This window comes from Neophocaena asiaeorientalis, unplaced genomic scaffold (genome assembly GCF_003031525.2).
Source record: "Neophocaena asiaeorientalis asiaeorientalis breed wild unplaced genomic scaffold, Neophocaena_asiaeorientalis_V1.1 scaffold14, whole genome shotgun sequence".
NCBI lineage: Eukaryota > Metazoa > Chordata > Mammalia > Artiodactyla > Phocoenidae > Neophocaena > Neophocaena asiaeorientalis.
Window position 1 is genome coordinate 538,130 of NW_020175192.1, and position 22,150 is coordinate 560,279.

Here is a 22,150-nt window from a genome sequence, read left to right on the forward strand (position 1 = left end):
AACCCACCCAAGTCCCTCACCCTCAGAAGGCCTATCACCTCAGCGCCCTACCCCCACCCCCGTTCCCACCTCTCATCCTTTCCACTCCAGCGCCAGCTCTCACCTGGGGAGGACTATTACTTTCCCGTACTTCTAATAATCCTCTAAAATTTGGCTAAAGATCATCCTTAAACTCACCAGTCTCTACAATCTTCTCCATTCTCCTTTCTAAAAACAGACGTTTTATCTCTCAAAATATGTTAGCATCTACCCCTTTCTTCCTGACATCTGAAGAGTACCTTGAGTGGGTCTGTTCTTCACCTGTCGATGTGCTCAGCTCCCTCAGAGCTCCCTCATGTGAAAGGAGCAAGGGGAGTTCTCCCTGGGCTTCTCAGCAGTGTTTGCTCCACTGTTTCCAGCAGGGGTCTCACTTCCCCACTTTCTCTCAGAAATCTCTGACCATCACCTCACATGTCCTCAGAAAGGAGCCTAGCCCCTCCTGTTCTGTGTCCATCAGACAACGCATGGCTACTGCACCTACCCCTACAAGCAGACTGCTGGTCTGAATTACCTGGGGAGCTCATCACAGTAGATTTCTGGGTCACACACCAAAATCAGAATTACTGGGTTGAGGTTCAAGAAGCCAAATTGTTTTTTCAGCTTTACTGAGGTATAACTGACAAATAAAATCCTAAGAATTTAAAGTGTATGAGGTGATGATTTGATATACATATACATTGTACAAAGAAAAATCTGAATTTTTAATAAGCATCCCAAGCTTCCAAAGTGTCAATACATCTCTGCTGGCAGGGCAGGGCGGGAGCTGCCAGGATCCCCAGGTGGTCACCTGTAGCCTTAAGCAGCTGCTTTCATTCACCCTAGTGTACAATATGAAGAATATCATTTTCTAAGTATGCCATGAACTGGAAAAGGTTTGTAGAGTTCCTAGAATTTCCTAGGAAACCATTAAATTAGTACTGCCAGGGGAGGTTCACAATGATCATTTTCAAAACGTCCACAGGTCAATGTGATGTGCACTGTTGGTTAAGAGCCATTGCTTTAAAATAGCAATTCTCAACTTTTTAAGAGCAAAAATACCTTTTCACAACAAATATTTGGCAATGCCTCCTTTATTATCCTCAAGTGAAATTCAAAGCTAAATATAAAAATCAAAACAATCAATATCAAAAAAAAAAATCAATATCATGACTTACTAAAGGTGCGCCTTCAGTGGTTTACTAAACGTAACACAAAGGAGAAATAGAATTAAAATGTTCCTCATGATGTACATGCTCAGGTTGTATCTACATGCAGCCTCACCCTGAAAGCTAGGCTCAAGCACAGACCGCAGGTGTGTTGAAATGACAACTCAACAGCACAGTCATTACCTTGTGGTAATGACTTTTGAAATGGTGAACAATTTTTAGTGAATTTCCAAACAAAAAGAAGTAGAATCTTCCCTCGATTCACATGGTAGTTATAGTTCTAGAAAACTCACTGATATTTAAAATGACATGAAAAACCTTTTGGTTACATATCCTATGCCCAGATCGTTAGAAACATGTTTTTCCCCTACGAGAATGTCTAACAGGACACTCGAAGTCATGAGCACTTGGGGCAATTCTTCCTTGTGCAGTACTATCCCATGCCCTACAGGATGCCTTGCATCCCTGGCACTTACCCATTAAAGGCCAGTAGCCAGGCCTCACTCCCAGTCACTGTAACAATTAAAATCATCTCCACAAATTTCCAAAACCACTGATTTAAAACAAGCATTCAACCTACCCAAGCAGTAAGAGCAGAGGCACTTGTATCAGGCTGCAATATCATATCTCCTTGTCTGCTGTATCGTCATTATAATGACTCCAGAATCTCTGCCTGATTTCACCTATACAATAATGTTTTCCAAAGCAAATATTTACGTGACTACTAGGATAACAGAAATTGCCAGTGAAATTCCACATGAGTGGACAAACATTACAGATATAGGAAACCTCAAAAATTCCTGAAAAACTAATAATGCACACTATTTTCTTAACAATCAAATCATGTTTTCATACTGACATCACAATTTTAATTTCAGAGATGCCCTCTTAACTTATCTGATTGATCTTCAGTTGGGAGCGGTTCCTAAGCACTTCAGTTTCGAATGTCAGTAAAATACATCAAACTATAGTCCAAATGTATTAAAGGATCCCACAATGGATCTTGTTAATATTAAAATAGTTTACAAATAGCTCAGGTGACTACCTTTTTAAATACAGAAGTTCTTAAGCCTGTATGTGCATCATAGCCATCCACTGGGGAGCTGCCTAAAAACTGAGAGATGCTTGGGTCCCTTGCCCACAGGTTCTGATTGCATAGGCACAAGAATCTTTTTTCTTTTAAAAAGTCTACAGGTGGTTCTCATGCTGGCAGGGGCAAATCCAGTTTTGTGGCTCCTGAAATTTACAAAATTTGGGATGCTCTCTTTAAGCGAAAGAAGAAAAAATTGCTAGGCCTCAGAAGGCCTTGGAAAGTTCCCAGGCATACTTCATGATATATCCACCTTTGGATGCTAGTCAGGGTTGCAAAGCAGGACATAATGAGAATCATTACTGGAAAACATGTCAAAATAACAAGCCATACACTAGTATGACTTTAAAGCAGAGACCTTAAGCCCAAACGCCTACAAGCTTCAGGAGGCAACACAAACGGAAAGCAGGCAAAGTAGGAGCCTGCAGCACCTGAGTTCTATCTAGGGCCAGCTGCAACACCCACACAGTAGTGCACCCCAGATTTCCCCACAGACGCTTGAAGTCTGGATTTTTACATGAAATCCCCCAATGTTTTTTTCAGGTTAGCTCAATTTTTCATTAAAACACTGGCCAGGTCAAATAAAACATGCATGCAAGATGCCAGTATATGACCTCCCCTTTACAAAATAAAAGGGAAAAGATACCTCCTACCTAAAAATAAAAGGAAACTTAAGACTGGATAGTTGATTTAGGAATGGTGAAGGGACGTTCTGCTAAAAGCAGACTTTCTAAAGTAGTTCTGGGAGCTCCCTGGTGGCCTAGTGGTTAGGATTCTGGTCTTTCACTGATGTGGCCAGGGTTCAATCCCTGGTCAGGGAACTGAGACCCTGCAAGCCACATGGTGCGCCAATAAAAGGAAAGGGGAAAAATAAAAAAAAAAATTTTTTAAAGGAAAAAAAAAAGTAGTTCTTACACCTGAAAATGAAAAATTCTGCTCAGGGACCCATCTTGAGGACCCAAATTTACTCTAAAACACCCTCACGGCACTCAAAGAGTTCTGTACGTCAAGGAAAGACTAGCTCTCCAATAAAAAACATGAAGAAGAAAATCTTAAACAAAGCCTTGATAGCTAATATGTACATTAAAAAGTCTGACCTCAATTACATTTGGTGCCGCAAGTTTCTGGAGATAAAAGCTCTCTATTCTAATTGAGATGCACTGTTGCAGTGCTGCTCCAAAGTTGATCTCAAGAAAGTCAAATCCTGCTCCTCAGCTTTCAACAGCTGCTTCAAAAAAAAAAAAGAAAAAAAATGAACAGGACTTTTAGAAGTAAAAAGCATTTTTTTAATGGAGGGGAAATAAAAAAAAATATAGAACATATATTTCCAGAGCTAAGGTATGACGTAAAGGGCTCACCAAGTGCACAGAAAGAACAATTAACGATGTGTGCCTCCTGACAGTTCAGAGGGCTGAGGTGAGGAGACCTCAAAAGTGTCTAAGGAGAGCACAAGGAAGCAAGCCTCAGAGTCACATCAGGATCAGTGGATGCCAAGGAAAGCGGGGTCGCCTTCAGAATTCTGAAGGGAACTGAGCTGGATCTAGACTCAGTTCCAGGGGAGTGAGCAATGAAGCATAAAAACAAAATGGTCGTTTCCAGACATACAAAGCTTTAGGAACGTTACCAACCCCAGAACCTCTCAGGAAGTATTACTAAAGGATAGATATACTCTAGCAAAAAAAAAAGATTCCAAGAATGAGGCATGTAATCCAAGATACAGTGCATCTAATCAAGAAGGCAATGAAGAATTCTGGCAAAGTCAAAGGGGAACAGCCGTACAGAGGCCTAGAAAACTTATGGCACAACTGAGAACAGGTTGTCAGAAGACTCTAAGAAAGCCTTCAGGATGAAAACAACCTGCCTGTTACAAATAATACAGTTAACCTCACTCTGTCTCCTCTCTGCTCTCCTTGACTGTATCACCCCTTGAGCAGCGGAGGTCACGGATATAGGACTCGCTTCTCTCACTTCGGTTCCAACTACACCACCTGGATTCTGCACTCTGTAAATGCTGATGCCAGGTTTTTAATTTTCAGAATCAACCTGTAGTAAAAGCACAAAAAAGATTTTGCTATCCTGTAGTTACAGAACAGTATATAAATGCCTACAGCCTTGTAAAAGTAAAGGTGAGACGCAAGGAGACCGAGTTGGGGGAAGGAAAGCTAGGCAGGCTGCAGGGGTGCTGCATTCTTATCTTACACAAGAGTGTCCTGAGATTTAACAACCATAATGTAACCAAGTAAAAACCTAAAAGTAAGAATACAACCTGTGGTGCTGGGGGGGAGGGGTGAAAGTGAGCCAGATTCCTCATTTTTATTATACTTTTTCTGAATAAGTAAGAAATACAGGTGCAAGCATATTATCTATAAGGCAACTACCATTAAAGCTTAAGAAACAAAAGCAAAAGTAGAAGGAAAAAGAGTAGAAGAAAACAGCAACAGTCAAAAGTCACTGCCACTAGGGGAAGAAAGCGAGGCGGGGAACCCGCACATGGGCCGTGCATACTTTAGTAACAGTTATATTTCTCAGATTATACACTCATATTATTTTGATAATAAAAACTTTAAATTCATATTTAAAATAAAAAATAAATACCTACATCTGGGGGAATAAAGCCTAACCAGTGCATTTTCCCCTATTAAATGTGGTGCGGTGCTTTGTCTCAGACAGTAATATGAGGAAGAGGAGGTGACACCTGTACCACAGAGGAGACTCGGAATTGGAACAATCTTTGTTAAGCAATTTGTCAAACCAGGATTTTAGTTCTGTTCAACACTCCACCCCGAGACCTAGAACAATGCTTGACGAAGAGTAACCGTCCGTATGTTTACTAAATAATGAAGAAATGTGTGTGCCTTTGGGGGATGGAACGGACAAACAGAAACAAATCGGAAGTAAGCTTTGCCAAGATGAGAACATATTGCTTGGAATTACGAATGCTCGTTTTTTTCCTTCTTTTCATTTTTCTGCAGATAACATGTGAAAAGCAGGAAAAAAAAAAAAAAGCAGGGATCAGAAAAAAGTTCATCAGCCCCCACCAAAAGTAAAATTAACTCAACCATTGTACTTTCCTAAGTTTCACTATTTATGGGGCTTCCCCGGTGGTGCAGTGGTTGAGAGTCCGCCTGCCAATGCAGGGGACACAGGTTCGTGCCCCGGTCTAGGAAGATCCCACATGCCGCGGAGTGGCTGGGCCCGTGAGCCATGGCCGCTGAGCCTGCGCGTCCGGAGCCTGTGCTCCGCAACGGGAGAGGCCACAACAGTGAGAGGCCCGCGTACCGCAAAAATAAATAAATAAATAAAATTTTTTACATAAATAAATTTCACTATTTATATTTTTCATTTTAAGTTATTTTTTTGTTCATATATGTATGTTCTCTACTTCATACTTTCCTCTTTTATCATAATGGTTCCCTCTTTTATCTTTTAAACAAACCTATTATAGTTTCAGAATATTCTACTATCTCTGGCTCTGTGGGTCTTGATTTCCCTGCTTGCTGTGTATGCTGACCTTCCCTCCCATGGAAGCTCCTTCCTTTCTGCAGTTTATACCACTTTATTGTGAGCTTGTCCATTTTAGGGTCACTGACCTATTCATTAATATGAGGGTCTTCTATGTCCTGGGCTGTGAAAGAGCCCCTCTGGGCGGTTTTGCATGTACTTCAGCAGTAACTCGTGGGGTTTCACCAGCCCAGCACGTTTGTGTCAATTTCCAGATGTCAAGAGACGATACACTTGGACGTCTACCCCATCTGGGCTGCAGGCTGGGGCTTCAATTCCACACGAGTGACTCTGCCCATCAGAGCTCTGGAAAACCAGTTCATCAACCGCCAACCCCCCACCTCTTCCCTGGCCTCCACCTGACTTGAACGCATCTAAACTACATGCCCTTGGACAATTTCTTCAATACTGTTGAAGCTTATTTCCTACCTACTTATCTCAAAGTTTAAAAATCAGTAGAGAAGGTAGGAGTGAGAGTCTGTAAATTTCCAAGAGCTAATACGAGAAGTCTGTTCCCTTTCTCAGGATACCACGGGCCCTTCGCCCCCTCACACGCTTCCACAAGTCATGTGTCCTCCCCACAAGCCAAGGAACAGTCTCACTCTTCTTCAAAGACTTTCTCAAGCATTTCTTCCCTCTGGATTTCGCCCCAAAAGACATACCAACCTCAGCCATCTGATACTGCCTTAGGAACACCTCAAAGAATGTACTTCCCCAAAATGAAGCCTCCTCCTGTTAGAGCGGACTCCATCTGACTAGCTGAGAGAAGCCAGCAGCCTCAGTGCAACAGCCAGGAGAGAAAACGAGGGGCAAGGGGTAAGTCTGGGAGGTGTTGCTTCACAGGTGGCCCCAGGTGGGTTCCTGTGGCACCTCTTTTTTACCTCTTTGTAGTTCAGTGCAGCTCCACAAATATTCCAAGAGCTGATCAGAATGGAAGAGGGGAACCTCTGGTGACTCGCCTCCCTGTTCCTCATTAAGTCACAGCACAACTGATGCCACACTAGCTCAAAGCTTCTCAGCAATTACCAATTACGGACTTGCCCTTGAAGAGCTCCTGAAAGCTGCGACAGCTCCCAGAAAGCAGCAGGGAATAGAGAGAAGCAAGGTCACCTCTTTCACTACACTGATGAACAGATCACAGAATCCAGACCTTAATTCCCAGTCAAGGGACTCTTTCCTCTGTTCTCATGTTCTCCCATACCCCATCCAACACCCCCAAACTCTGTCACAGATTCAAAACCGCTGCAATAAGCAACACTTTGCAAATTATCTTGTATTGTCTTCCCTAGAAACTCCCACCCACAACCCATGTTAAGTCCCCACTGAGTGGCAAAGCCTAAGCCTCCTGTCCCTAGAGCAGCGACACTTTCCTTGGGCCTAACTGGAGTCATGAGTCAACTGACCTTCACTGATTTGGCTGCATTACTAAGAGGCTACCACCTGAACATTACTGGGGATGCATTCAAAACGCAATGTCAGCATTTCCATTTCTCCAGCAGGCTGTTTCTGGAGCACTTAGTCAGTTTCAGTCACTTATTTAATCCACTTGGAAAAACAAAAACAAGTGGGAAGAGGTATGCCTATCAATAAAATTCAAATAAAAACACTGTCCTATTCTCTCTACTACCTTTCCCTATGCTCTTCTGAGTTTGGGCAGTGTTTTGACAATAGATGAATGGTCAATATAATGAAACTTCAAGAGTATTTTTGAAATGATAAAAATGTGCCATCATTTCTTTGTGAAGATTAGAAAAAAAAAGTACTTTCCAAAAGTCAATATAAACTTGCATCTTACACCCCTCCTACGATAAGCAACAACTTCTGCTGCCCCGTCCAATTTCCAGATCAACCCATCTTGATTTATCTCTCTAAAATGGTACCTGGAGAAATACAGTTACCCCAGGCTGGAGCGTTAGAAAAACAACAAGAAAGGTGGAGTCAAGATGGCAGAGTAGGAAGACACAGAGTTCGCATCTCCTCACAAAAAGGGCACCAACTAGGCGCTGGTGAGGGACCTTGGACCGCTAAAAGGATGGGAGAAATCCCCACTCGACCAGGTTGGACATGGGAAGGAAGGAGTGGGGGGAAGAAAAGTGGAGGTGGGATGGGACTGGCACCCTGTGGGGGGGCTGGGGGAGGGGAGAGGTTCCCACGCTCAGAGGCACCGACTCACAGCAAGAGGATCAGCAGGGAAGGAGAGGAACCTTCACGGAATCAGGGGACTGGAGGGTAATGCGGCCAGCATCTCCCCCAGCCCCTCGGGCCCCCATGAGCCTGCTGGGGTCCCAGGCCTGAACTCCTGCCCCTACCAAGGCCTCTCCCGGTGGCACAGTTCCTGGGCCTGAATTCCTCCTCCCCACCAAGGCCTCTTCCAGCTGCACGAGTCCTGGGCCTGAGCCCCCAACACAAGGCCTCTTCCAGCCGCATGAGTTCCGGACCTGAGTGGCCCCAGCCAAAGCCTCTTCCGACTGCGCGGGTCCCAGGTCTGAGGCCCGCCCCTGACAAAGCCTCCTCTGGCCGTGTGGGTCCAGGTGGGCCAAACACCGCCCCCCTCCAAGGCCTCCTCCAGCCCCTGTGGGTGTGCCTGTGAACACCTGTGCCCCAGCTGGCCTGCATGGGCACGTGTGCTCCGGGCCAGCTCCAGGAACAGATGCTGGTGAAAGGAACACACACAGACCTAGGGCTGACACAGTGAGTCCAGAAACCTACATAGAGGTCTTGGAGGGCCCACTGGGGAGGTGGGGGTTGGCTGTAGTTCACAATCGGGAGAAGGACACTGATAGAGAAGGCACCAGGGAATATTTTATTTTTTTACTTTTTTTATCTCTTTTTTTTTTCTTTATTTTCTTTTTTGCTTTTGCTGTTCTGTTTTGTTGTTTCATTTTTATTATTTTTTCTAATATATTTTTAACTTTTCTAATTCTATTTTTTATTCTTTGTTATTGTTCTGCTCTTTTCTGTTTGTTGCTTTTTTTTTTTTTTTTTGGCTGCACTATATAGCTTACAGGGTCTTGGTTCTCAGGCCAGGGGTCTGGCCTGAGCTCCTGTGGTGGGAGCACCAAGTCTAAGCCAGTGGACTAACAGAACTTCAGGTCCCAGGGAATATTAATCAGTGTGAGGTCTCCCAGAGGTCCTCATCTCGGCACCAAGACCCAGCTCCACACAACTGCTGGCAAACTCCAGTACTGGACACCTCAAGCCAAACAACCAGCAAGACAGGAAGACAGCCCCACCAATCAAAAGAAAAATAAGATGACAAAAAAATATGTTACAGCCGAAGAAGCAAGGTAAAAACCTACAAGACCAAAAAAATGAAGAGGAAATAGGCAACCTACCTGAAAAAGAATTCACAGTAATGATAGTAAAGATGATCCAAAATCTCAGAAATAGAATGGAGGCACAGATCAAGAAAATACAAGAAATGTTTAACAAGGACCTAGAAGAACTAGAGAACAAAGAGTGATGAACAACACAATAACTAAAATGAAAAATATACTAGATGGAATCAATAGCAGAATAACCGAGGGAGAAGAACAAATAAGTGAGCTGGAAGATAGAATTGTGGAAATAACTGCCGAGGAGCAGAATAAAGAAAAAAGAATGAAAAGAAATGAGGACATTCTCACAGACATCTGGGACAACATTAAATACACCAACATTTGAATTACAGGGGTCCCAGAAGAAGAAGAGAAAGAGAAAGGGTCTGAAAAAATATTTGATGAAATTATAGTCAAACACTTCCCTAACATGGGAAATAGTCACCTAAGTCGAGGAAGTGCAGAGAGTCCCATACATGATAAGCCCTAGGGGAAACACAGAGAGACACATATTAATCAAACTAACAAAAATTAAGTTCACAGAAAAAATATTAAAAGCTGCAAGGGAAAAACAAAAAATAACATATAAAGGAATCCCCATAAGGTTATCAGCTGATTTTTCAGTAGAAACTCTGCAGGCTAGAAGGCATTGGCAGGATATACCTAAAGTGATGAAAGAGAAGAACCTACAGCCAAGATTACTCTACCCAGCAAGGATCTCATTCAGATTTGACAGAGAAATCCAAAGCTTTACAGACAAGGAAAAGCCAAACCAGCTTTACAACAAATGCTAAAGGAACTTCTCTAGGCAGGAAACACAAGAAAATACAAAGACCTACAAAAACAAACCCAAAACAATAAAGAAAATGGTAATAGTAACATAGATATCGATAATTACATTAAATGTAAATGGTTTAAATGCTCCAATCAAAAGATATAGACTGGCTGAATGAATACAAAAACAAGACCCGTATATATGCTGTCTACAAGAGACCCACTTCAGACCTAGAGACACATACATAGACTGAAACTGAGAAGACAGAAAAAGATATTCCATGCAAATGGAAATCAAGAGAAAGCTGGAGTACCAATACTCATATCAGATAAAATATACTTTAAAATAAAGACTGATACAAGAGACAAGGAAGAACACTGCATAATGATCAAGGGATCAATCCAAGAAGAAGACATAATAATTATAAATATTTATGCACCCAACAGAGGACTGCCTCAATACATAAGGCTTAAAAGGGGAAACTGACAGTAACACAATAATAGTGGGGGACTTTTAACCCCCCACTTACACCAATGAATAGATCATCCAGACAGAAACTCAACAAGGAAACACAAGCTTTAAATGACACAACAGACCAGACACACTTAATTGGTATTTATAGGACATTCCATCCAAAAGCAGCAGAGTACACTTTCTCCTCAAGTGCTTACAGAATATTCTCCAGGATAGATCACATCTTGGGTCACAAATCAAGCCTCAGTAAATTTAAGAAAACTGAAATCATATCAAGCATCTTTTCTGAACATAAAGCTATGAGATTAGAAATCAATTACAGGGACTTCCCTGGTGACACAGCGGTTAAGAATCCACCTGCCAATGCAGGGGTCATGGGTTTGATCCCTAATCCAGGAAGATCCCACTTGCCGCGGAGTAATTAAGCCTGTGTGCCACAGCTAATGAGCCTGCGCTCTAGAGCCAGCAAGCCACAACTACTGAGCCCACATGCCACAACTACTGAAGCCCATGTGCCTAGATCTCTGCACCAAAATGAGAAGGCACTGCAATGAGACACCTGTGCAGACTAGCTCGCAACATAGAGTAGCCCCCACTCGCTGCATCAAGAGAAAGCCCACATGCCGCAATGAAGACCCAGCACAACCAAAATAAATAAATAAATAAATAAATAAATAATTCTTTTAAAAAAGAAATCAATTACAGGGAAAAACTGTAAAAAATACAAACCCATGGAGTCTAAAAAAATGCTACTAATGAAGAGATCACTGAAGAAATCAAAGAGGAAATAAAACAATACACAGAAACAAATGACAATGACAACACGATGACCCAAAAACTATGGGATGCAGCAAAAGCAGTTCTAAGAGGGAAGTTTTCAGCAATTCAATCTCACCTCAAGAAACAAGAAGAATCTCAAATAAACAATCTAACCTAACACCTCAAGCAACTAGAGAAAGAAGAACAAAGAAAACCCAAAATTAGTAGAAGGAAAGAAATCATAAAGATCAGAGCAGAAATAAATGAAACAGAAATGAAGAAAACAATACCAAAGATCAACAAAACTAAACTGGTTCTTTGAGAAGATACACAAAACTGATAAACCTTTATCCAGACTCATCAAGTAAAAAAGGAGGACTCAAATCCATAAAATTAGAAATGAAAAGGGAGAAACTACAAATGACACCACAGAAATACAAAGGATCATAAGAGACTACTACAAACAACTATATGCCAATAAAATGGACAACCTGGAAGAAATGAACAAATTCTTTGACAGGTACAACTTCTAAGACTGAACCAGGAAGAAGTAGAAAATATAAACAGACCAATCACAAGTAATGAAATTGAAACTGTAATTTAAAATCTTCCAAGAAACAAAAGTCCAGGACCAGGTGGCTTCACAGGTGAATTCTATCAAACATTTAGAGAAGCGGTAACACCGATCTTTCTCAAATTCTTCCCAAAATTTGCAGAGGGAGGAACACTCCTAAACTTATTCTAGGAGACCACCATCACCCTGCTACCAAAACCAGACAAAGATATCACAAAAAACGAAAATTACAGGCCAATATCACTGATAAACATAGACGCCAAAATACTCAAAAAATTACTAGCAAACAGAATCCAACAACACATTAAAGGATCATACACCACAATCGAGTGGGATTTATCCTAGGAATGCAAGGATTCTTCAATATAAGCAAATCAATCAATGTGATACATCATATTAACAAATTAAAGAAAAAAAACACATGATTATCTCAATAGATGCAGAAAAAAGCTTTTAGACAAAATTCAACACCCATTTATGATAAAAACTCTCCAGGAAGTGGGCACAGAGAGAACCTACTTCAACGTAATAAAGGCCATATACGACAAACCCATAGCAAACATCATTCTCAATGGTGAAAAACTGAGAGCATTTCCTCTAAGATCAGGAACAAGACAAGGATGTCCACTCTTGCCACTATTATTTAACATAGTTTTGGAAGTCCTAGCCACAGCAGAGAAGAAAAAGGAACAAAAGGAATACAAATTGGAAAAGAAGAAGTAAAACTCTCAGTTTTCAGATGACATGATACTATACAGAGAAAATACTAAAGATGCCACCAGAAAACTACTAGAGCTAATCAATTTGGTAAACTTGAAGGATACAAAATTAATGCACAAAAATCTCTTGCAGTCCTATACACTAACAACAAAAAATCAGTAAGGAAACAATCCCATTTACCATGGCAACAAAAAGAATAAAATACCCAGGAATAAACCTACCTAGGGAGACAAAAGACCTGTATGCAGAAAACTCTAAGACACTGATGAAAGAAATTAAAGGTGATACAAACAGATGGAGAGATATACCATGTTCTTGGATTGGAAGAATCAATATTGTGAAAATGACTATACTACCCAAAGCAATCTACAGATTCAATGCAATCCCTATCAAATTACCAATGGCATTTTTCATAGAATTAGAACAAAAAATTTTACAATTTGTGTGGAAACACAAAAGACTCCAAATAGCCAAGCAATCTTGAGAAAGAAAAACAGAGTTAGAGGAATCAGGCTCCCTGACTTCAGACTATACTACAAAGCTACAGTAATCAAGACAGTACTGGCACAAAAAACAGAAATATAGATCAATGGTACAGGATAGAAAGCCCAGAGATAAACCCATGCACATATGGTTAACTAATCTATGTCAAAGGAGGCAAGAATATACAATGGAGAGAAGACAGCATCGTCAATAAGTGGTGCTGGGAAAGCTGGACAGCTACGTGTAAAAGAATGAAATTAGAACACTTCCTAACACCATACACAAAAATAAACTCAAAATGGATTAAAGACCTAAATGTAAGACCAGACACTATAAAACTCTTCAAGAAAAACATAGGCAGAACACTCTTTGACATAAATCACAGCAGGATCTCTTTCGACCCACCTCCTACAGTAATGAAAATAAAAACAAAAATAAACAAATGGGACCTAATTAAACTTAAAAGCTTTTGTACAGCAAAGAAAACCGTAAACGAGATGAAAACACAACCCTCAGAATGGGAGAAAATATTTGCAAACAAAGCAACTGACAAGGGATTAATCTCCAAAATATACCAACAGCTCATGCAGCTCAACATCAAAAAACCAAACAACCCAATCAAAAAATGGGCAGAAGACCTAAAGAGACATGTCTCAAAGAAGACATACAGATGGCCAAGAGGCACATGAAAAGATGCTCAACATTGCTAATTATTAGCAATTATTATTAGCACTTATTAGAGAAATGCAGATCAAAACTACAATGAGGTATCACCTCACACTGGTCAGAATGACCATCATCAAAAAATCTACAAAGAGGGGCTGCCCTGGTGGCGCAGTGGTTGAGAGTCTGCCTGCCGATGCAGGGGACATGGGTTCGTGCCCCGGTCCGGGAAGATCCCACATGCCTTAGAGTGGCTGGGCCCATGAGCCATGGCCACTGAGCCTGCGCGTCCGGAGCCTGTGCTCCACAACGGGAGAGGCCACAACAGTGAGAGGCCCGCGTACTGCCAAAAAAAAAAAAAAATCTACAAAGAATAAATGCTGGAGGGGGTGTGCAGAAAGGGAACTCTCTTGCACTGTTGGTGGGAATATAAATTGATATAGCCACTATGGAGAACAGTATGGAGGTTCCTTAAAAAACTAAAAATAGAATTACCATATGACCCAGCAATCCCACTATTGGGCATATATCATATATCCTAAGAAAACCATAATTCAAAAAGACACATGCACCCCAATGTTCACTGCAGCACTATTTACAATAGCCAGGACATGGAAGCAACCTAAATGTCCATCAACAGAGGAATGGATAAAGAAAACTAGCATATGTAAAACAGATAGCTAGGGGGAACCTGCTGTATGGCGCAGGGAGCTCCACTTAGTGCTCTGTGGTGACCTAGATGGGTGGGATTAGGGGGTGTGGAGGGGGGTCCAAGAGGGAGAGGAAATATATATACATATAGCTGATTCACTTCGTTTTACAGCAGAAACTAACACAGCATTGTAAAGCAACTATACCCCAATAAAAAAATAAAAATAAAAAATAGATTTAAAAAAAAAAAAAAACCTGGCACCTCATCTCTGCATACCTAAATTAAAATGCACACTCTTCACCCTCCATGATTCTGCCCCTTTCTAAATGGTTATCTTTCTAAACCTATCTCTCACAGATATGCTTTGCAAACCAACCTGGGCAGTTTCCTCCATGTTCTCCAAATTTTTTCTGCCACCACACCCTTGGTCATACCCTTCCCTCAGTCTGAAATGCCCTCCCCAAAACTCAATTAATCAGAATACTAGTCATTCTTTAAGAACAGTGCAACTTTCACCTCCTCCATGAAGCCATCACCAGCACAGCTGAAAATGATCATTCCCTCTCTCTGACCAAAGAATTAGCCCCCATGTGGCAAGGACTGTCTTCTACTTCTTTGTACCACGACAGTGCCCAGCACAGGTGACTAGCACATAATAAGTGTTCATTAAATAGATTTGTTTAATAAATGCATGCACATTTACACACCTGCAGAATAACATCACACTACAAATAAATAACACCAACCATTTTTACCAAGGCAAATAAGGAACAGGAGATTTAAAATGTCATTTTGATTCTCCTCAGGTACACTTGGAAAACTACAAAACCTATGAGTAAGGTAGACCCAAACTCACCCACCAATAAGTCAAAGGACTATGTAGACAGTTGATAGTATCTCTATATAGTGAAGTAAAAATCATGTTTTATCCAAGTTAAAAACAGCTTAATTAGCACAAATTCACAAAGTTAAGGCTATGCCAAGGAGGAGTTTTACACAGTCTTGGGGTGATGACAGTCAGTACTCCCTGAGACAAAGTGAATAAATGATTAAGTGCCCCAAACCTCTAGCCTAGAATGTTAGGTATTTATGCTACATAATAAAAGCAGAATGATTTTTTTAAAATAATTTAGCTGTTTTATACTTCATTAAGAGTCTCCAACTACTAAAATATCTAATAAATGTTCATTATTAAGATAAAAGGAATTATTGATATACACTGCATTCTTGCTAGCCCCAGGTATTAGGGAGCCCATTATATAATCCCATCTAACACATAAATCAAAATGAATAGTTAGCATTTGACTTCTTCAACTGAACAACAGCTACCAATACATTAGGTCAGATTCCTTGTCTACCCAAAACAGAAAATCAGTGTCAGTGATGGAGTTGAGGAGACTCAGGATTGTATTTTCTCTAAATGTCAGCTTCAAAGGTCAGGAATATGATGATGATAATGATCATAATAAATAATAATGGCAGCAAACACTTCCATATCATTTATTACATGCCAAGTATGGTTTTGAGATCCTTATATACGGCAATCTACCTAATCCTCAAAAGATTTCTGAGACATATATCACTATAATCCCATTTTACAGAGAGAAAACTGAGGCAAAAATAGCTTGGACAACTTACTCAAGGTCACACATCTCATAAGTTACAAGGCCAGAATTGACGCTCAAGAAGCCTAGCTAAAGAGCCAAAGCTCTTAACCACATTCAGTACCCTTCTCTGCCTGACTCCCAGGACTCCTATGGCCTTTATCTCCTGCTGATTGAGTACCTTTTCTCCATCCGCACTGCTGCCTTCCTACCTCTGTGAAACCTGTTTGCTTTAATTATTCACTAATAATTCTACATCTTCCTAAGGTGTAGAACTCAGAAATACAGGATGTGATTCTAGTAGCCTGTTTTAGGTAATTTCAAGTCACTTCTTGATTTGAAGAATTCTCAGCTTCTGAGATTTGAAATTTCAATAGCACTTCCTATCTGTTACCTGAAAGAGGAAGGTAGGGAAACACTTACTAGTATCTGGAGTTTTCTCTTCAGATCTGCCAAATAAAAATTCATATTTGGCCTTGGCAACACTCTGGGAATGTGCTGATGCACTGTTAACCCAAACAAATGTCTCTGCCTGCAAAATTAGAGCAAAACAAAGACATCATTAAAAGTATATCATAAAAAATACATCATAAAGCAAATCAACCAACAAGAGAATGGTTATGACATTTCTACTTGATAGAATGCTATACAGCCATTAAAAATGAAACATAAAAATCATAACATAAGTCAGAATACAAGATGATCACAGCAAGATTACAACTATATAGAAAGATAAACATATAAACATCTATAGGGGAACAAGAAAAATATGAAAAGTTTGGCTTGATTGGAGGGCAGAATTATGGTAGAATTTCTAAAAATTAAGTATATGTTACTTTTTTGCAATAAGAAAACTGTATTTTATTTTTAGACACATCATTTTCCAAATGATTATCATTACCCACAGTCCATACCAGGAATACTTCTGTGCATGGGTTCTGCTAAAGTACGTCAACAAAACGTAGTCTTTCCCCAAAAGAGACCACATTTTTATTTAATCAGGAACACCATTTAGCCAAACAGGAGTACCGGGCGTTTATACTTATTATCCTAAATTCAAGCATCTGTCCCAGTGTCCTTTGGGACACTTATTTGAAAGAAAAACTACAAAGGTCACTGAAGTGGTCCACAACATGATCCTCAACTCCTATCACCCTTCTCCTGGCTGCTTTAGGCAACTGCCAAAAATCAGGAGTGCCTCCTTTCTCTGGCCTAGGATTAATTAAAAATAAGTAACGAGGCAGAAATTTCAAAACACAAAGAAATTTGACCGAGTCCAGTCAGGGAGTCATTATGCTGCCTCTTCACTCCGAACTCAAAAATTAAAACCAGGATCCAGATATTACCACACTGGTTTCTACCATCTAATCATGAGGCATCTTTCTCATGTCTGAGCAGCAACTGACCATTCACTTTAGGAGAGAGGAGCATGAAGGGTTCTATCAGCAACCAGGCAGCTACTTCAAGGAGGGAAATTTCATGACATCTGCTTTACCCTTTGGAGCAGAAATGATTGACAGCAGTGAGGAGGCGCATGGCTGGGTTATGAGTACCTCCATCACCCTCTGCAGACAGGTTCAGTGGGCCCGCCTCTCTTTGTTCTTGAATAACAATATCAAAGACCTTCTTGAACAATTTCAAGATAGCAATTTCTTAAAATAGCTCTACAATCACTTAATGTTCACAATGTGTAAAATTATTCCACTCCTCTTGGAGTTGCATGTTTCATAATCACAGGCTGTTAATTATCCTTTTCCCTGATGGAGAGGCAATATTCACTTGTTGATGTGTTTAGGGAGCCTCAGACTGATAAAGGAGGAATTTGGTGCCCTAATTTAGGTAGGGGTGGTTAAGAAAGGCTCTTTAAGGAACCAATACCCACAGAGATGAGAAGGATGGGAGCTGAGGAAGGGCAGAAACATGCAGCTGAACAGAGGGAGGGTCACACACAATGGCCTCAAAGTATGAAAGGACCAGGCTACCCAAATAACTGAGGGAAAGCCAACGTGGCCACAGAACAGTGGGTACACGGGCAAGTTCAGAGGCAGACCAGAGAAACAGCACAGCACGAACAAACACTTGAAAGGAGGCAGGGGCCAAAACACAGGCTGCAGGTCAGGGAAAGGCTTGATGGGAAGCCACTGGACCGTTCTAAATGTACGGTGGTCACTAACGTTTTTATTAGATCATTCACTTACACTTAAAAAAAAAATCATACGGTTGTTATAGGGGAAACTGATTGGAGTCAGTCAAGAGGAAGGAGAGACACCAGTCAGAAGTGCCAATGAGAATGCATGAAAGTTTCGAGTAGGATGACGGCAATGGAAGCAGATAGAAATAGATAAATATGAAATATACCTGTAGGGAGACTCTATATAAATTTTCTGACAAACTGGGTTTAAGGAATAAGGGAAAGGAAGAAATCAAGCATAACTGTAATGGATAACATTTACTAACCACTTAACTCCAGGCCAGGCTGTTCCAGTGCAATACCTGGGATGTCTCATGCAATACTCAGAACAGTCCTATGAGGTGGGGGCACTGCTGCCATCCCAGTCTCACAGGCAGAGAAAGGGAGGCTTGTCGCTTGTCCAAGGTGACACAGCTAGTAAACCGTGGACCCCAGATTCAGATCCTGAATCCAGAACCCATGGCCCAGAGAATGATCCCAGGAATCTGGTTTGAGCAGCTGGGTGGTGTGTTGAGATGGGGGAGACTAGAGAAGAAACATTGTCCATAGATTGCATTTGGGCCTGAGGTAACCTCAGGAAAACAATAGAGAAGAAGATTTTAAAGGAAAACTCCATTACTTGGGAAAAGAGTCTAAAAAAGAATGGATATATGGGGAATTCCCCGGCGGTCATTAGGACTCTGCACTCTCACTGCTGAGGGCTGGGGTTCAATCCCTGGCTGGGGAACTAAGATCCTACAAGCTGCACAGCGTGGCCAAAAACAAAAAAAGAAAAAGAATGGATACATGTATATGTATAACTGAATCACTTTGCTGTACATCTGAAACTAACAACATTATAAATCAACTATACTCCAAAGTAAAATAAAAATTAAATTAAATTTTAAAATGCTGATTTCTGCATCAGGGAAATGCAAATCAAAACCACAATGAGGTATCACCTCACCCCTGTCAGAATGGCTAACATCAAAAAGAACACAAAAAATAAATGGTGGTGAGGATGTGGAGAAAAGGGAAACCTCCTACCCTGTTGGTGAGGAAAAAAACAAAACAGAACTCCATTACCATGGTGCTAGAAAATAAGAAATGCCATCGATGAAGCAGCAGTTTTAAGGAATTCCAGGAAGGTAATTTTTTGACACACAGTCTTAAAGCCTGGGAACTATTCTCCAAAGAAAGGTTCCTCTTGAGCAAGAGTGCTTAACCTCAGAATTTTGGAAGTCTGAAGTTAGACAGGGAAAAAAATTACATCTTTATTTTCACTTAACTTAAACCGAAATGTAGCTTTTTTTTTCAAATATGCATGTACTCAACAAACCACAGTATTATTATCAGTAACCGTAACTTTGTCACCAATTGAAATCACAGCCATTTTCACTTCATATAACAATTATTGCAAATAACTTGAACTATCATTTATACCCATCCCTACTTTGAAATGACAGTAGTTACAAGACCCACCACTAAATCTCACTATGAATAAGAAAATACAATATATCACCATATCACACATTTGTTTAATATTTTGGTACCCTATATAATTGGTTTCTTTCACAGCTCCATGTATATTACTGTATACACTTAAAAAGCATTACTCTGACAAGAGATCCAGAGCTTTACCAGACTGTCAAAAGGGGTCACAGCACAGAAGAAGGTTAAGAGACCCTGTTCAAGAGCATCAGTCCTTAAACTGCAGTGCATGGTCTATTAGTGGCTTTGTAATCAGCTGTGTGGGTTATGGCCAGATTTTCTTTATAAATAAGTTTATACACACACATATATATTTAACAGAATAAAATGGAAAATACCAAAGTAGATATAGAACTTGGTAAGATAACCATTGTTTTATGAAACTTCTAGAGTGCGTGTGTGTGTGTGTGTGTGTGTGTGTTTTGGGTCATGATGTAAAATATGTTTTTCACCGTGAGTCCAGATCAAAACTGTGGAAACACAGTGTTCCAGAGTGGTTCTCAAACTTAAGCATGAATTAGCATTACCTACAGGGCTTGTTAACGCACATATTGGGGTTTCACCCAGAGTTTCTGGTTCAGGGGGTCTGGGATTTGGGGCCTGAGAATGTGTGTTTTCTAGCAACTTTGCCGGTGATGTTGATGCTGCTGGTCCAGGGACCACATTTTGTGAACCACTGCTCTAGACCAGTGTTTCCCATGCTTTACTGTATATATGAACTGCCTGGGAGTCTTGTTAAAACACAGATCAAGCATGTGTGGGGTGGGGCCTGAGACTCTGCATTCCTAAGAAGTTCCCAGAGGATGCTGATGCTGGTCCACAGAGCACACTTGTGCTAAGGTTTGGAAGTGAAGCGCTGTTCAAAGCACAGATTCTCACAGAAGAGAAACACCTGTGAAAAGGATGCTCTAACCAAGAGTAAAAGATACTACAGGGCTCCACTCTAATAAAGCACTCCATACTCTGAAAATTGTAGGGAACCCCAAAACCCAACATTCAGGCCCAGTCAAAGCACCACCATTCCCCTGCCTTGCCCAGTGAAATAAAATTCACTCGGCTTATATTAGTTATTCTTAAAGCTAGGTGCCGCACTGCCCTTTCCATGCCAAGGGTTACAATTCTTCACCCACCTATCTCCACAACAACTTTTGCAGGTCAAAAAAATTTTACTTGAAATACTCAGCACTACTTTTTCTTCTGTATTACTAACAGAAAAATATATATTCTTTTTTATCACAGCCACTGTGATAAAGTATGGGATATGAAGTAACATTAGCAAATGGACTGTCAGCTGATCCAGACTTGAATCCCAGGTGAGACTCCCACTCAATCACACTAATGTTCAGTCCTGGACTTCAGCTTCAGTCTTAGACTTCAGCTTCTTTTTATTGGTAAAAAGAGATATTCAAATTCATCTCTAAGGTCCCTTCTAATTCTGAAGCACAAAGATTCTTCACACTTCTGAGCCACCTTCACAGATATTTCATTAAGGAGGAATAACACAAGTCTTTTCCTTGTATTGAAGTTACAATGACATGGTCACCATAATATGTAAGTCGGCAGTCCATCTTTAAATGGACAGGACAAGTAAAATCTCAACCTTACATTTTACATGGCTTTTCAAATTTACAAAGAGTTTTCACCTAATATCATCCAAGTCTCAAGATGTTGCTGATTTTAATTACCAATTTCATATACAAGAGAAACACTACTGACGTAAAATAATTTTTTTAATTGCCTAACTATAAAAAATCAAGAGGAGAAAGCTGCAAGCAAATTTTAGAAGTAATTTCAGTTGACTTGGTAGGGGACGTATGGGGTCAGGGGTGGGAGAGGTGGAGACAGGGCTTGAGGGTAGTCTGAGGAGGGTGGCGTGCTCCTTCACATCCTTGTCATTTCAATTTCAGGATCATGTTCAGAGGATATGAGACCTCTAAAGTCAGTCAGGGCTGAATATTATAAAGTGCTTTAAGCCAAAGAATATTAAAAGCTAAACTAACGACTATAAAAATGTTTCACAACTCACTCAAAACTAATATGATTCCAACATTCACACTCCATGCCTGATCCCACTCAGTGCCATCTGATTCCATCACCCAGAAGTCAGGCCCACGGAAGCAGGGCACCGAGTGCAGCAACTCAAGTACAGGCAGCACTAGAAGCTTAGTGCCAATGCTGCCAAAGACAATGGTTGGGTGTTATGGGCAGAACTGTGTCCCAAAATTCATATGTTGAGTCCTAGCTCCAGCACCTTACACGTGACTGCATTTGGAAACAGGGTCTATAAGGTCATTAGGGTAGGCCCTAATCCAATATGACTGGTGCCCTTATAAGAGATTAGGATACAGACACACATGGAAGTCCATACAAAGACACAGGGAGAAGGCAGCCAGCCATCTGCAGGCCAAAGAGAGAGGCCTCTGAAGAAACCAACCCTACTGACACCTTGAGCCTGGACTTCTTAGATTACAGACCTGTGAGAGCATAATTTTCCCTCTGGCTAAACTACCCAGTCTGTGGTACCTTATTACAGCAGCCTATCATCAGGGAAAGCTGAAAGAGTTAAGAGCAAATGGGAAGTTGTTTAAGATGACAGGTAACTTAGGTCTGTTAAAAGGGAACAGAACCAACCAAGCCACACCAAAGAATACTCCAAGGCAAAGGAAAGGGGGAAGGGGGAAGGTGGAAGGAGG

At 40.9% G+C, this 22,150-nt stretch overlaps 1 protein-coding gene across 2 annotated transcripts in view; it reads right to left on the minus strand.

The window, feature by feature from the left end:
• The window catches only part of PSD3 (pleckstrin and Sec7 domain containing 3), a 557,682-nt gene that overhangs the window by 409,534 nt on the left and 125,998 nt on the right, over window positions 1-22,150 (minus strand). For both annotated transcript variants that reach the window (XM_024765145.1, XM_024765144.1), the window contains exon 2: window positions 16,220-16,328. In XM_024765145.1, coding sequence (XP_024620913.1) covers window positions 16,220-16,328 — 109 coding nt within the window. The remainder of the gene's footprint in view (window positions 1-16,219; window positions 16,329-22,150) is intronic.